Here is a 21,303-nt window from a genome sequence, read left to right as displayed (position 1 = left end):
GACTGTTTTTATCCAGATTTAGGTTTTAAAGAGAATAACATTAAATAAAAGTGAAATAAATGCAATCCAAGAAGAAATAGGAAACTTATTTATACAATTTTGAATCTGGAGTTATCCTGTTCTTCTAGAATGTATAATCTCAAATATAAAATGTAAAATTTTATTTTAAATGAAAGAATCAGAAATAAGAGTCTGTCTAGGTTACTTTTTAGATATTGTTATTATTGCCATTTAAAACTTTGTATACAGAAAATTCTCCCATACCTTTTCAGGAACAATATCCATGCATATTTTCTTACCAGACAGTTTTCTAACATCAAACATGTATGCAGTGAAGTTTTCAGAACATGTGTAATCTGTATTTTGTGAACAACATTTTCCAAATTTAGGAGGTCAATGATTTTCGATGTTTTCTTTTTCCCATTTTTTTCTTTTTGAAATTTCAGCCCTTAAGGGAATAAGGTTATGTTACCAAATTGTGTTGTAAACATCCTGAAGCTTCTCTATGAGCTGGTATTTTGAGAAAACCAAATGATACTGTACAATATATTTGTTCCAAATATGGTATCCAGCTTATAACTTTTACTTTATAGTGCCAAATTTTACATATTTAAGGAGAAAAGTTGACGTGGTTTTATTGCCACCCAGTGCCATGTTAATTGCAAAGTAAAAGAATGATGGAAAACAAGTCAGAAATTAAATGAAATGTCCAAGTTTCCTTCAGGAATTAAAAAGGTACTCCTTTAGAGGTATTGGCTACTCAAAGTAATGTTTATAATATCAATAAGGCTTTAAACTCACTCATGAGTTTAATCAGCCACTGATTAACTTACTTACTAAAGTCATAACCCCGGTTGGCATATCTTAGAGTTAATATAATATTCTGTTCTTTTGTAATTATGCATATTAATTTTTGCTTGGTAAAAATCCTCATGTATTGCAAATAACATGACTTTGAAGGTAGGAAAGCAGTGGCTTAGTAGTAATTCATATTCATTTCAATGATGAAAAAGAAATTGAGTATAATCATCTTCATTAATTACATATATTAAAGGAGGTTTATAAACTGTAAACTATATGAAAGTAAGATATTCTTAGTAAAATCTTTCTCACCATTTTGACCCATTTATAGTCCATTTTAAATACTGCCTATCACATGTGTTTTATAGAATAAACCTATAATGAGATTAGAATTTACTTTTAGAAAATATTTAGCATCTGGAGTGGGTGATTATATACAACATGTCTCATAATCTCTCCCAATATTATATTGCTTTACTTCCTTTGTACTTTATTGCCTCTAGATATCCAATGTATTCTAATTTTCTTACCCTATTGTATCACTGTTCTGTAAAATTTAGGGGCCAGGTCAAGTCTTTATACATGATCTTAACAGTCTCAGTGGGTAGATTGTTTCAGGTAAGCATACTTGAGGATAACCAGGAGTTAATGGTTGTATTCTAGTAATAGTTAAAAGTACACATTAACAGTTCATTGTTATTTAGACCTCTGAGATGCATGTTTTGTTTAAATGGGTGCAAATGCCATCCAGATGCTTATAAAAGTATTTATTGGTAATAGAATGGCCAATGAAAGTACATGGTTAGGTAGTGATGTCATGGTGTTATTTAATATTTTATCCTAGAACAGTGTGCAAGAATCTTCATAGTGATCCACATGTTTTCCACCACAGTTGTCCTATATGGCCCCCTTTGATCTACATGCTTCTTTTTAGCTGAATGCTGGTAAACGTCCTTTCTGACAGCCCCCTTTGCTCTTGCCTGCCATTATCTGCTGAAGTTCAGAAACCAGAGCATCACTTCAAACAGGAGAGTTAGGGAGTAGCCAGTCAGAAGAGATTCCGGAGGCATGCAAAGTTCTGGTATAATCATTCAAAGATGTTTGGGTAGGGGATGGGGGTGGTAGAGTTATATGTGAATACAGAGAGCTGTGGGGGTTGGCCTCTGGTCACTGGTAAATAAGTGAAGTCAGGTGCCAGAGAGTCTAGACACAGTGATTTCAGTCATGGGTCTTTGGTATCTGATACTCAATATGGGACTTGTCTGATTGAACACTATTGCCTCTTCATCGCACAGACTGAAGCCCTTTTAGTGCTTTTCTGATAAATTAGTAAAAGATGACAATGGACCTAGTTAAAACAGAACAAATCTAGTTTTAATATTTTCTAGTTGTCAGCAATTACACTTACTTTTGAAGTGCCGTCATAGCAATCAAATTAAAGACATACTCTTTCATGTGGAGTTTGAACTAAGCTATTGCTCTTTTAAATTTGAAAGCTTTAATTAAAATTGAAATGTTTATTTCTCTTATTATGAAAAACTAATTCTATATCATTATGCATTCCATTTATATTTAGTCCTAATTTAGCTTGATATGCGGAATGGGAGTTGAGTAAGTTTTCGAGCCATGCATTATTTTCTAAAAATCTAGTTTCTGATTGTTTATTTCTAGGTAGAATTTAATATGGAAATTACTTTAAAGAAAATTCACCTTCTGAAATAATAACCTGTAGCCCTGTGTTTAAGGCTAATTTTCATACTACAAAGGTTGATTTGAAGTAAATAATTTTTGTTAGCAATAAATACTTTGCTTGAAACATTGCTTCAATGTAACCAATTCTCAGTTTGAAAAAAATCTATAGTAGGTTTTTAATTACAGTTTAGAAAACATAGCAATTAATTAGAGGATTGTCACCTACATTTTTGGTAATTTATAATTTAATTTTTATTGGAAATTTTATTTGTAATTTAATTTTAATTGGGCAGATAGGTAGTGAAGTCTGTTAAATATATATCCAGTAAATTAAGATTATTTTACTTTTGCCCTTGAATTTTTTTTATTCTGTGGCATTATTAAGTATTAATGATTCTTACCCAGAGATGCCATCAGTGGTAATATTTGTGGTTAAGTATCTGCCCTCAGGGAGAGCACATGATACATGCCAGCTGTTCACCTGCTACAGTGTTTTGTAATTTTCAGCATACAGATCAGTGTATTTGCTTAGAATTATACCTAACAATTATAGTGGTATTGTGTTTTTTATTTAATTTAACCAAATTTAATTTTGGTTTTCAGCTGTTCATTGCTAACACATAAAAATATGATTGATTTTTGTATATTGACCACATATCATTTTTGAAATGCAGAAGTCATCTTGAACTAACAGTAATCAAAATAAGATTTAACAGAAAGTGGTCTAAAATAAATAAATATTTATTATTCGCTGTGTTGGATTCATGAAGGCATGTTGTTCTAAAAAGGTATTGCCCTGAGATAAAACATAAGAAGTTTTTATATTATAAATTTTAGGAATAACTTCTATTTGTTGTTGACAGTTTGGGCTGAGAGAAAACTCTTTTTACATACTATACACTAAGTTAATTTGCTAATATGACAATAATAGAAGACTAGCTTCTCTAAAACATAGCATAAAATTTGTTCATTTGTCTTTTATTATAGCAGCTATCTCTCATTATGACAAATCTAGATTACTGCTAAATGGCATAGGTAGCCTACCTTTTCCTTCTTACCTTTTTATCTGCTGTTTTTCACACCCTCCTCCTTTTTCTCTTATCACTCAGAAAGTTCTTTTCTCATTTTATACCCATGCCCAAGTGATTGGATTTAGCCTGCAACTTCAGTTTTCAGCCATATATGCCAGTTCCTAAAATTCTACCTCCAGTCCAGACATTTCTTCTAAACTCAGGCCTGCGTTTATGACTTCCTACTGAATATCTATCTGCATTAGACTACCACATGAGCAGCTTAAACTCAACATATCTAAAACCAAAATTACCATCTTTCGTTTAAAGTTTTTTTCTACCCTAGTTTCTCCTTTTTGGTAGATGTTGGCATCACCATGTATGTCATTGCTCAGTGCATAAACTTGGAAGTCGTCTTTGACTCCTCCTTTGCTTTAACTGTAACATCTAGTCAGTTACTCCTTTCCATTTTGGTTCTCTTTTCTAAATATATATCTAATCAATCCTTTTATCTCTACCTAGTTCAGACACCCATCTTCTCACTTGGACTTTTCCTCTAGCATCCTACATGGTTCCCCCTATTTTCTTGGAATTTTATTCTATTTTTTACACTGGCTAAATCTTTTTGAGACACCAATTTTATCCTGACACTTTCCTATTTAGAAGCTTTTAGTAGCTTCCCATCATCCTTAGCACGAAGGCCAAAATCTTTAACATGTACTTCAAGACCCTGCATGATCTGGTTTTTACCTTCTTATCTCTTAAAACTGTTGTTTCCCTTTTACCAACAATGCTTGCTTTCTTTTAATTCTTCAAAGAGTACTGTTTTTTCCTGCATTGTGACCTTTGCATAAGCTATTTTCTTTGCTTGAAATGCTCTGCTTCCAAACAATGTTTAATTATTTAAGGACAGATGTTTTATCTAATTCTTCTCTTATATTCTCCACCGTACTTAGAAGTTTATACGTAATGCTGAGCATCTAAGAGTTAATTAACTGTTTATTCATCCAGTTGTTGAACAGTGAAGGCCTGCCAGTTTTATGTGTTGAACCATAACTAATATTATGTCCAGTGTACAATCTAAGATAATACATTATAACAATAATTGCTTCTATGTTTGGTTTTTTGTTTCTTGAGTAAAATGTGCCCTGTGCTTCTTGCTAGTTAATGAAGATGCTGTTTGAATGCTCAGATGAACGAATTGACTTGGAACTCATTTCTTTCTGCATTAATCTTGCTGCTAACAAAAGAAATGTACAGCTTATCTGTGAAGGTCAGTGCCTTTGAGTGTAGGTAACTTTTTTAGCATATGGTATTTGGCATATGATGGAAAATAGATAATAAGGAATTAAGAATTATAATGATTATGTAAGTCCTGTTTTCACATAATTTCTTCATAGCTATAATCCTTAAAGGTCAGATAGAATATTCTTACATCATGAATGCAGACACTTACCTTCCGGTAACATTTTACAAACCATGGTGAGTTGGCCTTCACTGAAATTTGATTTTTAAAACATTTTCTAGATAAAATGAAACTTTTTCTTTGCAAAGCAGTCTATTACAATATGAGGCAATAAAATACAAATGTATTAGGTTATTTCTATAATATCTTGGTAGAACAGCCTGTCATACATTATGATGTTTCAGCATCTGCCCAATAATTTTTGCCTTATTTGAAAAGTAGTATGTGTTTGTTATAAAAAGCAAAAATGAGCAAAAAGGAAAAGATTTGAATCTTTATTCCTACCATCCACAGATAATCATAGGTAAGATTTTAGTATAATAGTTCTGCATATTTTTAAATAAAAATGTGATTGTATATCATGATATATTCTTTTAAAATTAGTAATATGAAATAATATTCTATGTGTTTAAATGCTTTTATAAAGCATATTTGTTAATAACTGCAAAATTGTCTATTAAATAATTTTGCCATAGTTTTACTTCACTGTTATGGATATAGTTCGTTGCCACTTCTTTTCTGTTACAAACAGTGCTATAGTAATTACCCATTCTCTGAATCTTTACACATTTTCATTTTTATGTTGTTAGGATAAATTACCAGAAGTACAATTTTTCTGAGTCAAAATTACTTTTGTTTTTAACATTTATAGTAGAAATTGTAGACACAGAAGAACGCATACAGTATGATTCTATTTATATGAAGTTCTGTATCAGGCAAAACTTATATATGTTTAAAAATGAGACAGGGAAGAGGAAAAGTGATTATATTTGGGGAACAGGATTGACTGGGAAGGGGCACAAGTGAACTTTCTAGAGGGAATGAAAATACTCTATATGTTGATATATGGTATGGGTTGCATCTAAATTCATCAAATTGTACCCTTAAGAGTTGTGCATTTTACTAGATATAAATAGTTGTGGCTTTTTTTGAGAACTAAACAAAAAATCATTAAACTTAAGTTAACCTTAATTTTATTGGGAGACTTTTCTGTTTCAGGAAATGGGCTGAAGATGCTCATGAAGAGGGCTCTGAAGTTTAAGGATCCATTGCTGATGAAAATGATTAGAAACATTTCTCAGCATGATGGACCAACTAAAAATCTGTTTATTGTAAGTATCATTTTGGCTTTCTATTAAAATAGACTGGGAGTTGAAATTGCTACATTTGGAAATGCAACTCTTACTGGGTTCTCGTCAAATATTAATTTATAATCCAAATTGCTCTTATGTTATCAACTTCTTTGTTAGTTTAGCACCTAGAAATCTCAACCTACGTTTCAATGTTGTTTTTGTTTTGTGACCCTTACCCCTAAGCCCTCCACCCAACTACAGTCTTCTTGCCTTAAACCAGTTCACCATAGGCTTCTTTAGCAATTTAGCTCAAGATTATTAAAACAAGAAAATCACATTTGATATTGATTTTTTCTTTCAATGGGTTAAATTGTTAGATTCCTGTGGGTTAATTATTAGATTAAATAAAAAATAATTTAAATGTATACTAAAATTCTGTTTTCTTCAGGATTATGTTGGGGACCTTGCAGCCCAGATCTCTAATGATGAAGAAGAGGAGTTTGTGATTGAATGTTTGGGAACTCTTGCAAACTTGACCATTCCAGACTTAGACTGGGAATTGGTTCTTAAAGAATATAAGTTGGTTCCATACCTCAAGGATAAACTAAAACCAGGTTTGTGCTAAGTATTTCACTTTTGCATAATCACTAAGTTATTTCTTTCTGTTATGGATAAGGCTGCTAGAGCAGTTTTGTGTGACTATTTTATTATTATGTTAGGAAAAGCCATTTCTTCTCACAGCTCTCTTCTCCCAGAAAGGTAGTCACTGGATCTCCTCTTATATATATATACTCTCTTTTTCCTAACAGTGTGTTTTCTTAGTATTAGTTTGTGTTTCCTATTCTACCTTTCTTGTGGTCTTTTGGTAATTTTTTTTATTCTGTCTCTTTAAAATTACCAAATACCATCCCTCTACATATACATACACACACACAAAGGTCTTTGAGGCATTCAAATGAGTCTTTTATTTTCTGTGTCTATGTTGTCATTCAGTTGCACCCTCAAAGGCTTATTTCCACTTTTCTACTGCCCCCCCTCACCCCCCACTATCACAAACTGTCATCAGCAAACATGGAAATTTGGAAAAAGGACAAATTTATAGCATATCGAGGATTCATATGACTTGATTTAATAGCTTTTGGTATCCTTTCTGTGTATTTACATTTTGATACTCTTAAATGAATTTGGATCAGGACATATCAGTGAAAACTTTCTATGGCTTGACTTTACTAGGTGCTGCAGAAGATGATCTTGTTTTAGAAGTGGTTATAATGATTGGAACTGTATCCATGGATGACTCTTGTGCTGCATTGCTAGCCAAATCTGGGATAATCCCTGCACTCATTGAATTGCTAAATGGTAAATAACATTAATGTATTTTCATGTTAATGTCTAAACAGCTTATTGATTTAAATATGTAAATATAAAATGCAGAGTCTGTAATCTGTTTTTCTCATTACATTAATTGTTTTATAGCAACTTATATAATCAAGAAAAATGAATTAAATATACTACTAACTGGGATTGGATACAGTAATATCAAAGATCTTTAGCTTTCAAAGTTAAGAATGTTGCTATAAAGCAGTTCAGGACCAATTTTACAGAAGTACTCTCCTCACCAACCTTGAACAACTAATATAGTAGTCACAACTTAATCAAGGGGAATACATTCCAAGACCCCCAGCAGATGCCTGAAACTAAAGATGCCACCAAATCATGTATATACTATTTTTTTCTAAACATACCAATGATAAAGTTTAATTTATAAATTAGGCACAGTAAGAGATTAACAACCATAACTAATAATTAAACAGAATAATTATAACAATATGCTTAGTATCACTACTCTTATACTTTGGAGCCATTATTAAATGAAATAAAGGTTACTTGAATACAAGCATGGCAATACTGTGCTAGTTGACCTGATAATTGAGATGGCTACTAAGGGACTAATAGGCAGGTGGCGTGCATGTACATCCTGGATACACTGGACAAAGGGATGATTCATGTCTTGGATGGGATGGAGTAGAAGAGTGGGAAATTACATCACACTATTCAGAATTGTGCATAGTTTAAAACTTATGAATTATTTCTAGAATTTTTCGTTTAATATTTTTGACCATGGTTGACTACAGTTAACTAAAAACTTGGAAAGAAAAACCACAGATAAGGGAGGACCACTGTATCATATCACTTCTGTTTGTTTGTTTGTTTTGTTTTGTTTTTTTGAGACGTAGTTTTGCTCTTGTTGCCCAGGCTGGAATGCAATGGTGTGATCTCGGCTCAACGCAACCTCCGCCTCCCGGGTTCAAGCAATTCTCCTGCCTCAGCCTCCTGAGTAGCTGGGATTACAGGCATGCGCCACCACACCAAGCTGATTTTGTATTTTTAGTAGAGAGGGGGTTTCTCTATGTTGGTCAGGCTGGTCTCGAACTCCCGACCTCAGGTGATCCGCCCACCTGGGCCTCCCAACGTGTTGGGATTACAGGCGTGAGCAACCACGCCCGGCTATATCACTTCTTTCTGTTGAGATTTGTGTTGGTTTGAATTGGATCTCTTCTCTTGTGGAAATCTTATTTTTTAAAACTTGATTTCTAAGTTGGAAGGTTCATTTGGAAGCTGATTCTAAATGTAATATTGCCTTCTAGATCCAGAATGTATTGTCCTCTGAGTTCTCTGAACTTTCTTAGTTGATGAAAATGTTTTATCTGTGTGGTGTCCGACACATGTAGCTGTAGAACACTTGAAATGTGGCTGTCACAACTGATAACTTGAATTTTTGAATTAATTTAATTAGCTGCAGTGGTTTATGGCTATAATATTTGACAGTGTAGGCCTAGAGTTTTCCCCTTGCATTTATATTGCTCTTAAGGGGCAGGGCTCATTCTTCTCCATATTGCATACAAAATTTATCTGAATCTTATTAGGGCCAAGTTCTCTAGGATCTTACACATCATAGCTAGCCAATAGTATAGAAGTTAAACATGCTAATATGAGATCCCTGAAGAAGATACACTCTCAGTTCATCTTGTACGAGGCATAAGATATATGCATTTTGTATTAATTTTAATAGACTTTTAGAATATATAATAACATACATAAATTGTAAGTATAGCTCAATGTATTTTCAGTGTAAGCACACCTATGTTGTTATCACTAATACAAGAAAATAAAACATTACCAGTACCATAGAAGTGCCTCTTCTCCCTCGTGTCAGTCATTACCACCTCCTTCAAAGTGGTTAGTTTGAAACAAAAATAAGTTTATTTTGTCACCACTAGATTAGTTTTGCTTGGTTTTGAACTTTATTATATAAGTGGAATCTAGTTTATTTTGTTCTGCCGTATATTTGTGACATTCATCTATGTTGTATACAAAAGTTTGTTCATTTTCATTGTTGTATGTAATATTTTATTATTATTTTTTTTTCTTTTTTTATTTATTTATTTTTTATTATACTTTAAGTTCTAGGGTACATGTGCATAACGTGCAAGTTTGTTACATATGTATACTTGTGCCATGTTGGTGTGCTGCACCCATCAACTCGTCAGCACCCATCAATTGGTCATTTATATCAGGTATAACTCCCATTGCAATCCCTCCCCCCTCCCCCCTCCCCATGATAGGCCCCAGTGTGTGATGTTCCCCTTCCCGAGTCCAGGTGATGTCATTGTTCAGTTCCCACCTATGAGTGAGAACATGCGGTGTTTGGTTTTCTCTTCTTGTGATAGTTTGCTAAGAATGATGGTTTCCAGCTGCATCCATGTCCCTACAAAGGACGCAAACTCATCCTTTTTTATGGCTGCATAGTATTCCATGGTGTATATGTGCCATATTTTCTTAATCCAGTCTGTCACAGATGGACATGTGGGTTGATTCCAAGTCTTTGCTATTGTGAATAGTGCCGCAATAAACATACGTGTGCATGTGTCTTTATAGCAGCATGATTTATAATCCTTTGGGTATATACCCAGTAGTGGGATGGCTGGGTCATATGGTACATCTAGTTCTAGATCCTTGAGGAATCGCCATACTGTTTTCCATAATGGTTGAACTAGTTTACAATCCCACCAACAGTATAAAAGTGTTCCTATTTCTCCACATCCTCTCCAGCACCTGTTGTTTCCTGACTTTTTAATGATTGCCATTTAATGATTGCCATTCTGTTGTGAGATGGTATCTCATTGTGGTTTTGATTTGCATTTCTCTGATGGCCAGTGATGATGACCATTTTTTCATGTGTCTGTTGGCTGTATGAATGTCTTCTTTTGAGAAATGTCTGTTCATATCCTTTGCCCACTTTTTGATGGGGTTGTTTTTTTCTTGTAAATTTGTTTGAGTTCTTTGTAGATTCTGGATATTAGCCCTTTGTCAGATGGGTAGATTGCAAAAATTTTCTCCCATTCTGTAGGTTGCCTGTTCACTCTGATGGTAGTTTCTTTTGCTGTGCAGAAGCTCTTTAGTTTAATTAGATCCCATTTGTCAATTTTGGCTTTTGCTGCCGTTGCTTTTGGTGTTTTAGACATGAAGTCCTTGCCCATGCCTATGTCCTGAATGGTACTACCTAGGTTTTCTTCTAGGGTTTTTATGGTATTAGGTCTAACATTTAAGTCTTTAATCCATCTTGAATTAATTTTCGTATAAGGAGTAAGAAAAGGATCCAGTTTCAGCTTTCTACTTATGGCTAGCCAATTTGCCCAGCACCATTTATTAAATAGGGAATCCTTTCCCCATTTCTTGTTTCTCTCAGGTTTGTCAAAGATCAGACGGCTGTAGATGTGTGGTATTATTTCTGAGGACTCTGTTCTGTTCCATTGGTCTATATCTCTGTTTGTTTGGTACCAGTACCATGCCGTTTTGGTTACTGTAGCCTTGTAGTATAGTTTGAAGTCAGGTAGTGTGATGCCTCCAGCTTTGTTCTTATGACTTAGGATTGTCTTGGCAATGCGGGCTCTTTTTTGGTTCCATATGAACTTTAAAGCCGTTTTTTCCAATTCTGTGAAGAAACTCATTGGTAGCTTGATGGGGATGGCATTGAATCTATAAATAACCTTGGGCAGTATGGCCATTTTCACGATATTGATTCTTCCTATCCATGAGCATGGTATGTTCTTCCATTTGTTAGTGTCCTCTTTGATTTCACTGAGCAGTGGTTTGTAGTTCTCCTTGAAGAGGTCCTTTACATCCCTTGTAAGTTGGATTCCTAGGTATTTTATTCTCTTTGAAGCAATTGTGAGTGGAAGTTCATTCATGATTTGGCTCTCTGTTTGTCTGTTACTGGTGTATAAGAATGCTTGTGATTTTTGCACATTAATTTTGTATCCTGAGACTTTCCTGAAGTTGCTTATCAGCTTAAGGAGATTTTGGGCTGAGACAATGGGGTTTTCTAAATATACAGTCATGTCATCTGCAAACAGGGACAATTTGACTTCTTCTTTTCCTAACTGGATACCCTTGATTTCTTTCTCTTGCCTGATTGCCCTAGCCAGAACTTCCAAGACTATGTTGAATAGGAGTGGTGAGAGAGGGCATCCCTGTCTTGTGCCACTTTTCAAAGGGAATTTTTCCAGTTTTTGCCCATTCAGTATGATATTGACTGTGGGTTTGTCATAAATATCTCTTATTATGTTGAGGTACGTTCCATCAATACCGAATTTATTGAGCGTTTTTAGCATGAAGGGCTGTTGAATTTTGTCAAAAGCCTTTTCTGCATCTATTGAGATAATCATGTGGTTCTTGTCTTTGGTTCTGTTTATATGCTGGACTACGTTTATTGATTTGCGAATGTTGAACCAGCCTTGCATCCCAGGGATGAAGCCCACTTGATCATGGTGGATAAGCTTTTTGATGTGCTGCTGAATCCGGTTTGCCAGTATTTTATTGAGGATTTTGGCATCGATGTTCATCAGGGATATTGGTCTAAAATTCTCTTTTTTTGTTGTGTCTCTGCCAGGCTTTGGTATCAGGATGATGTTGGCCTCATAAAATGAGTTAGGGAGGATTCCCTCTTTTTCAAGAGGGATTGGAATAGTTTCAGAAGGAATGGTACCAGCTCCTCCTTGTACCTCTGGTAGAATTCAGCTGTGAATCCATCTGGTCCTGGACTTTTTTTGGTTGGTAGGCTATTAATTATTGCCTCAATTTCAGAGCCTGCTATTGGTCTATTCAGGGATTCAACTTCTTCCTGGTTTAGTCTTGGAAGAGTGTAAGTGTCCAGGAAATTATCCATTTCTTCTAGATTTTCTAGTTTATTTGCATAGAGGTGTTTATAGTATTCTCTGATGGTAGTTTGTATTTCTGTGGGGTCCGTGGTGATATCCCCTTTATCATTTTTTATTGCGTCTATTTGATTCTTCTCTCTTTTCTTCTTTATTAGTCTTGCTAGCGGTCTGTCAATTTTGTTGATTTTTTCAAAAAACCAATTCCTGGATTCATTGATTTTTTGGAGGGTTTTTTGTGTCTCTATCTCCTTCAGTTCTGCTCTGATCTTAGTTATTTCTTGCCTTCTGCTAGCTTTTGAATGTGTTTGCTCTTGCCTCTCTAGTTCTTTTAATTGTGATGTTAGAGTGTCAAATTTAGATCTTCAAGATTTTTAGTTTCTTTGTGCTGGGTACGTAATTCCTGAGAAGTTTGATGGACTGAAGCCTTCTTCTCTCATCTCGTCAAAGTCATTCTCTGACCAGCTTTGATCCATTGCTGGCGATGAGCTGCGCTCCTTTGCAGGGGGAGATGCGCTCTTATTTTTTGAATTTCCAGCTTTTCTGCCCTGCTTCTTCCCCATCTTTGTGGTTTTATCTGTCTCTGGTCTTTGATGATCGTGACGTACTGATGGGGTTTTGGTGTAGGTGTTCTTCCTGTTTGATATTTTTCCTTCTAATAGTCAGGACCCTCAGGTGTAGGTCTGTTGGAGATTGCTTGAGGTCCACTCCAGACCCTGTTTGCCTGGGTATCAGCAGCAGAGGTTGCAGAAGATAGAATATTGCTGAACAGCGAGTGTACCTGTCTGATTCTTTCTTTGGGAGCTTCCTCACAGGGGTGTACTCCGCCCTGTGAGGTGTGGGGTGTCAGACTGCCCCTAGTGGGGGATGTCTCCCAGTTAGGCTACTCAGGGGTCAGGGACCCACTTGAGCAGGCAGTCTGTCCGTTCTCAGATCTCAGCCTCTGTGTTGGGAGATCCACTGCTCTCTTCAAAGCTGTCAGACAGAGTCGTTCGCGTCTGCACAGGCCTCTGCTGCTTCCCCTTTTGTTGTTTAGCTGTGCCCTGTCCCCAGAGGTGGAGTCTACAGAGACAGGCAGGTTTCCTTGAGCTGCTGTGAGCTCCACCCAGTTCGAGCTTCCCAGCGGCTTTGTTTACCGACTTAAGCCTCAGCAATGGCGGGCGCCCCTCCCCCAGCCTCGCTGCTGCCTTGCGGTTAGATCGCACCGCAGACTGCTGTGCTAGCAGTGAGGGAGGCTCCGTGGGCGTGGGACCCTCCCGGCCAGGTGTGGGTATAATCTCCTGGCGTGCCCGTTTGCTTAAAGCGCAGTAATGGGGTGGGAATTACCCAATTTTCCAGGTGTTGTGTGTCTCAGTTCCACTGGCTAGGAAAACGGATTCCCTTCCCCCTTGTGCTTCCCAGGTGAGGCAATGCCTCGTCCTGCTCCAGCTCTTGCTGGTCGGGCTGCAGCAGCTGACCAGCATCGATTGTCCGGCACTCCCCAGTGAGATGACCCCAGTACCTCAGTTGAAAATGCAGAAATCACCGGTCTTCTGTGTCGCTCTTGCTGGGAGTTGGAGACTGGATCTGTTCCTATTCGGCCATCTTGCTCCGCCCTGTAATATTTTATTATATAAATATACCACCATTTATCCTTTCTACTATTGATGGATAGTAGAGTTAGGTTTTTGTGAGGAGGAGGACTATTATAAATAATACTCCTGTGAACATTTTGAAACCTTTCATTTGGTGCACATATGTACTTATTTCCATTAGGTTCACTCGTAGGAGTAGAATGGCTGGGTCACAGAGTTTGTATATGTTTGGGCTTAGTAAACTGTGTGAATCTTTGGTTGTGCCAGTTTTCATTCTTACCAGTAATGTAAGAGAGCTGCAATTTTTCCACATCACCTCCAATACTGGGCATTGTCAGTCCTTTCAATTGTAGCCATCATACTGGTATTTCATTGTGATTTGAATTTGTATTTCCCTAATGACTAATGAAGTTGAGCACCTGTTTATGTTTATTGATTATTTAGGGATAGCCAATAAAAAGATGTGCCTATTTAAGCCTCTTGCACATTTTTCTCTTGAGTTTTTTTTAATTTAATTTGTAAGTTCCTTAATATAATTCATTTTAATAGATCATCTAGAGATAATGCCCCAATATTTGAAGTATACTTGTCAAAACTGTAACATATTTGTGTTTACTTTGATACACTCTTCTCACAGTCAGATCACAAATAATTAAAAGAAAGACTAAGTAGTTGGGAGGTGAAAGTAAAGACACGTAGTTGGCAGAGTGAGAATGAAGATTTTGTGGAGAGCTGAAGAAAGTTGAAGCAAAATGACCTGCATCCTGGAATTGCTGTCCCATAGTGATTATAATCAAGAGAGCTGAGATATTTGTAAAGTGATCTGACACAGCCAGCTCAGAATGTTTTACTATGGTTTTGGTGTTCTCTGACATGAGATTATCACAGGCAGAGGCTTTATAATACTCTTTTTAAGAAATAGATGGATTTTCAAGAATAAAGGCTTTGGTATTAAGTGAGGGAATACTGTATACCAGGATATTAATTAATAGTGAGAAATTTAGCCCAATTCGTTTGGGAGAGTAGTACTTTGGCAAGTTAGTGAGGGAGATCATTTGGGACAAATTGAACTTTAAGGGGCCCACAATTTATTCTACACAACTGGTTTGATACTCTGTTGACCTGAAACTCTGTTTCTAAAATGTTATTGAACTTTTACCAAGAGTTTATAGCAAACTATACTATTAAATCTAACTTTATAATCATTACTTAAGGTTAGATTTCTATAAGCAATTATGCTTTTCCATTACATTATTAATCAGTGGACATCAGCTGTTATATAAATTACTCTTTGTATGATATTAAAGATTTATTAATTAGCCTTTATGATTATGTAACTTTTTTACTATTATAATTAATTAGATGGAAACTAAATTACTTATTATTTCATGCAATCTGTAAAGTTTAATTTTCTGAACATTATTCAACAAAAGGAAATACCTTTTTATAATAGTTCAATTTCTGCCAAAAACTTAGAGTTTAGAAGGTATGATAATTTTTAAGAATCATTTTTCTCCTGCGAAGTCAACATTATAAAGACAAAATAGAATCAGGTTTATTTTACAAATTAGAATTGTTTAAAGAATTCTTATGATGGATAAAACAAGTGGTGATAACTGTTAGCATTTTACATTAGGAACATAGAAGTTACTTTAATCCATTTCTACTTACTTGTCTCCTTATCACTTTTAGTTTTTCTCATTCTACATTATTCCCCTCAATTATTTTAAATTTGTTATATAAACATAGTATTCTGTATTTGAATTTTTTGTTTATTTACAGCTCAACAGGAAGATGATGAATTTGTATGTCAGATAATTTATGTCTTCTACCAGATGGTTTTCCACCAAGCCACAAGAGACGTCATAATCAAGGAAACACGTATCCTTTCAGTGTTTACAGTAGATAACAATATTTCACATATTCAGAAAAGATGCATCTTTGGGTTTTTTGGGGTTTTTTGTTTGTTTTTTTGGCAAATGTAGAAATAACACTGAAAACACTAAGTTTTGAGATAAATTTACGAGATAACCTATTTTCCATGGAAGCTGTTGACCCCAAATCAGTATATAGGTAGAATATGATGAGAACAATTTTATTAACTTGTCAGGTTGTGATTCCTAAGAAACTTAGCAAACATATCAGAACTTCCTTCTCTATTAACATACCTTAAGTATCAGAGGTTTCTAGGACTATCCTTGGTTCTTTTCTAATCTTACCTTATGTACTCTACGTGGGAAACCACATCTATTCCCATGAGTTCAGCTACCAACTATATGCTAACTATTTAATCTTGATAACCCCTATCTTGAGCCCCAGGCATTTGTTGCTAACTGCCACTTGGATACCTTCCACCTACCTAAAGGGGCATAGCATGCTGTAGTCTAGAGATCTTTGTAAATCAAATAGCCCTAATTTTAATTACCTTTTGCTACTTACAAAGCTGCAGGACCTTGGAAAGTTACTTAACCTCCCTAGGATACAATCATATACCTTAAAAATGCCCGTAACATTAACGTTAAAATAAAAAGACCTCATACCTTGTAGAATTGTTGTAAGTACTAATGGATTTAAATTGTCTATAATAGTTCCCAATACACAGAGGTACTTAGTACCTGGTAGTTTATCATTCTTGCATCCAAAGGGTACTCAATATTGGTAACATCATCTCCTGATAAGCAGAACAGTCCTGCCATCTGTATTCATTGTGAATAACAACATTGTCATCTACACAGCCTCTTAAGCTGAAAATTTTGGTATCTGCTAACTCTTTTACTATATATAATTAAACATTCATTTATTCACATGTTTCTCCAGCTTTGACCATCTAAACAGATACTGGCTTATGTGTTAGATATATAAGAAAGTCCTTGACCTCAGGGAGTTTATAGTTTAGTTGGAGAGATAGGTATAATATACAAGAAATATAAAATTATAATCCAGTGTGATTGGCCAGGCACAGTGGCTCATGCCTGTAATCCCAGCACTTTGGGAACCTGAGGTGGGAGCATCACTTGAGCTCAGGTGTTTGCGACCAGCCTGGGCAACATAGTGAGACCTCATCTCTACTAAAAATAAAAAGATAAAAAATGAGCTGGACACGGTGATGCATGCCTGTAGTCCCAGCTTCTCGGGACACCGAAGCAGGAATTATCACTTGAGCCTAAGAGGTCAAGGCGGCAGTAAACTATGATTTTGCCACTGCATTCCAGCCTGGGTGGCAGAGGGAGACCCTATCTCAAAAAAAAAATGAAAAATTCTGGAACCACATAGAGTTTCTAAGAGTCAAGTCTGATAAATAACAAGTCTAATTTGAGAAATGCTAGTATGGGCTATCGAAATGCAAATACTGTTCTGCCTTAACAGCTAAGAGTACAGAAAGTAATAATTTTTTTTTTTTTTTTTGGATGGAGTCTCGCTCTGTCACCCAGGTTAGAGTGCAGTGGCACAATCTTGGCTCACTGCCAGCTCCACTTCCGGGGTTCACGCCATTCTCCTGCCTCAGCCTCCCGAGTAGCTGGGACTACAGGGGCCCGCCACCACGCCCGGCTAATTTTCTGTATTTTTAGTAGAGATGAGATTTCACTGTGTTAGCCAGGATGGTCTTGATCTCTTGACCTCGTGATCTGCCCACCTTGGCCTCCCAAAGTGCTAGGATTACAGGCATGAATAAATATTTTTAATGTGGTTTATAAACTGACTTTCCCAGAAAGATAAATTCCAAATACACTTTTGAACAGTGTTAAAATAATTGGAGTAAATTCATTTTTCCCCAGCTGTATTCCATGGAACATATTCCTTAAGTATTAACAGCTGCTTAATGAAAAAAAAAGGTTCTCTGATAGTTTTGGGAAACACTGAGTTAAAGTTAACAAGTTTTCTTGCTACAGGGTCTTCTTGGAACCTTTAATAAGCTTTTTTGGGTTGAGAGTCTCTGAAGGTGTATTTTATGTGTAGAATTACTTAAAATTTACATAACTATAGAAGCCACTACAGAAAATAGTAAAATGAAAATGTAGTTTTTCTAGGTAACTTCTTTGAGAGACAACCCTATTTACAGGTCATCTCGTAGGGTTTTTTGTGAGGACTAAAAAGTGAAATATTTAAAGTACCTACCAAGTACCTACACACAGTGAATAAGTGTTACTGCCTCTGTTTTGGGAAGTCTGTTTAAAATGTACACTTAGTACCTTATTATCAAAGCCCACAGAATTAAGAGAATTCCTATTTGAACTTTCTTTTCAGTATAACTTTCTTTGCATTTTACTCCACGTTTAATTTCTGTTTTATGTCACTGAATCTGGAGTCAATACTTTTTGAATAGTTGTCCTGAAGATTATAACATGTTGATAATGGTGCAACAGGGAGATAAAGATCTGCTGAGTTAAAATTTTTATAAAAACTCTGTGTCTTAAAATTGGATAAAGATCACTGAAGTGCTTTTCCAAAATACAAAACACAGAAATGTTTTCTAAGCCAGGCATGGTAGGGCATGCTTATAGTCTCAGCTACCTGGGAGGCTGAGGTAGGAAGATCACTTGAGCCCAGGAACTTGAGGCTCCAGTGAGCTATGATCACGCCATTGCACTCCAGCCTGGATGACAGAATGAGGCTCTGTCTCTAAAAAAAAAACTGAAAAATAATAAATTTTAAAAATGTTTTGGAGTTCAAAAAACACAATTTTTGTTGATGTCAATGGCATTTAAATCTGTCATGTTACAATGTATTACATATTAAAAATTATTGAAATATTTTATTTCACCATAACCTTTAGCATTTTATTGTGATTCTCCCTATGAATCCAATATGAATATTTAAAATTAAAAAAATCTATTAGGCAAGATTTTATTCCTTTTCTTTTTGTTAGAAAGTTTGTTAGAAAGTTTGATCAGAAAGTTTCTTAGAAAGTTGTTAGAAAGTTTGATCAATATTAAACTTGTTAGAAAGTTTGATCAATATTGGTTGATATAATACTAATCAATATTCAATAATTCAATATTAGTTGAACAGAATACTTGACATATGAGATAGCTAGTGTAGACTTATTTTAGATAAATGTATGATTTATATTCAGATGTTTAAAATAGTAAACTGACTCACACCATGACTCAATCACATAAGAACTGAGAACTAATGCTGATTATATTTTTATATAATCTCAACAATTGCAGTATGGGAAATAAAATATAGTTGGCCTTTCTTATTTGGGGGTTCCTCATCTGCTGATTTAACCATCCATAGATTAAATTTATTCAAAAAGCGTTCTAATAGAGAATAGAAATGCAACAATAAAAAACAGAAAATATGGTATAACAACTATTTGCGTAGCATTTATATTTTATTAAGTATTTTAAGTAATCTAGGAAGGATTTAAAGTATACGGGAGGATGAGCATAGGCCATATACAAATACTACACCAGTTTATATAAGAGACTTAAGCATCTGTGGATTTTGGCATCATTGGGGGATCCTAGAACCAGTCTCCCATGGCTGCTGAGGGAAGGTTATAATCCACATTTGTCTAGATTATTTTAGATTCCCCTTGAGAATTTTTAAGATTTTTCTAATAATTTTTATTCTCACAAAACCGTGTGAAGTATGTAGATGATTATTTATTCATTAAATAAAAATTTATTGAGCACTTGTTATGATCTAAAACCTGGGGTACTATAGTGAATATGATAGGCAAAGTCTCTGCCCTAATGGAATTTATATTCCAGTTGAGAAAAGAGGCAGTCAGTACATATTTTTTACATATTTTCTTAAAAATGAGTTTCAGAATGCACAAATACATTATTCTATATATTTTTTCTACATTTTTAAATATACCTTTTGTATCCCTAAAAAAAAAAAAATAGTAAGAACCACTATGCAATATAGCCATGTAGCAAAACTGTACTTGGGTCCCCTAAATCTATTTTTAAAAAGCAACAGTTTAAGTAGTAAGTAACACTAATGAGTTAAGTCATCACTTTGCCACTAGCTAGTCATAATACTGTGTGATAAAATTTTGGGGGTGTAATCAGTGATACAAAGAATGGTATGTACTTGTGTACGTGTGCTAGAGTTTCTTAGTAGAAATATGTGGACTCTGTTTTCAAATTGTTTTAACTAAGACCAATTGATAGTATTGATGCGAGATCACAACGTTTTTCTTCACTTCCTCTTTTAGATTCATCAAGGTTTCTTTATTAATTTGAGTTTGCTTCATTCTGTCCCTTCTCTCTTACTTATTTGTAATTACACATTCCATTTTTTTTTCTTTTGGGATGCAAACCTAAATTTCATCATGCATTGTCACCAAGTTCTAAAGGAGTATAACTTTCTATTTGACAGTCTATTATCTCCACTTCTATTTTCCATGTTATTTGCTATCCAATATAATAATTTTGCTTTTGTGTATGTATGTGTATATATATATGTGTGTGTGTGTATATATATATATATATATATATATATATATATATATATATATATACTGTTTTTTAAAATATATTTATCTCTTTTGAAATATTAGGTTGCAGCTTTCTTTTATGTGAAAATGTTTTATCATGCCTTCTCTTTTTGACCATGAATCTCTCTTGTTAGTTTTGTATGAAATTAGTTTTCCTGAATTTTTAGGAGAGCAGGATAGATCAAGAAGCATTTATAGCTACGCAACTATAGAGCTTCCTCTTTATTTATGGTCGTGATCCTCATGTATTCAGAAATGTGGTCTTGTACTTTCTGAGATTTACTGACTGTTTTCCTTACCCATTTTTATCTAGATTTTTCTCTTTTTTATGTCCCTACTATCCCTGTTTTTTTAAACAAATGAAATATTAAGTGTTTCTGGTCATCTTGTATTAATGATTTTATTTTAAAATTTGAGTTAAATTTCCATTTAGCATTTAGCTTTAGAAAAATATGAGATTTTTCTAGTATTATTGACTAGCCACAATATCAAATGTAGTTTGTATCTTTAACCATTTTTATTTAGAGGCTCCAGCATATCTCATAGACCTGATGCATGATAAGAATAATGAAATCCGAAAGGTCTGTGATAATACATTAGATATTATAGCGGTAAGTAATTATTTTTTCTACACAAAGTATAATTGACTTCATCTTGGGGGAAAAAGACATTGTAAACCTATTTTAAACAATGCATTCAGTGTAAACCCAAATTTGTATTTTGGTAAGATTCAGGATATACAATGATAACAAATTTACTTTTTAAACATTAGTAAGTTCTTTAGCTTTCAACTTTTAAGTCATCGGCCCCTTACTTAAAGAGATTTTATAGGTATTCAGAGTTCTGATCTACATGTCATCACAGAGTTACTTGTTTTTCAGATAAATTATTGTATAGGAGTAGAGAGTTGGAAGACAGTTTCTGTCAAAACATAATCAATTTTGTGGTTTGGCCCTTAAATTTTTTTAATAAATCTTGTATCAGCTATTTTTTCCAGTTAATTGATAGTTTTATTT

The 21,303-nt window shown here is 34.7% G+C and overlaps 1 protein-coding gene across 3 annotated transcripts in view; it reads left to right on the top strand.

The window, feature by feature from the left end:
• KIFAP3 (kinesin associated protein 3) overlaps window positions 1-21,303 on the top strand; it is a 153,804-nt gene that overhangs the window by 81,665 nt on the left and 50,836 nt on the right. For all 3 annotated transcript variants that reach the window (XM_010361093.2, XM_010361110.2, XM_010361101.2), the window contains exons 12-17: window positions 4,668-4,776; window positions 5,968-6,080; window positions 6,490-6,655; window positions 7,275-7,400; window positions 15,616-15,714; window positions 20,813-20,898. In XM_010361093.2, the coding sequence (XP_010359395.2) occupies window positions 4,668-4,776; window positions 5,968-6,080; window positions 6,490-6,655; window positions 7,275-7,400; window positions 15,616-15,714; window positions 20,813-20,898 (699 nt within the window). The remainder of the gene's footprint in view (window positions 1-4,667; window positions 4,777-5,967; window positions 6,081-6,489; window positions 6,656-7,274; window positions 7,401-15,615; window positions 15,715-20,812; window positions 20,899-21,303) is intronic.

This window comes from Rhinopithecus roxellana, chromosome 8 (genome assembly GCF_007565055.1).
Source record: "Rhinopithecus roxellana isolate Shanxi Qingling chromosome 8, ASM756505v1, whole genome shotgun sequence".
In the NCBI taxonomy this organism is placed as follows: domain Eukaryota; kingdom Metazoa; phylum Chordata; class Mammalia; order Primates; family Cercopithecidae; genus Rhinopithecus; species Rhinopithecus roxellana.
This window is presented reverse-complemented; position numbering and strand designations above follow the sequence as displayed.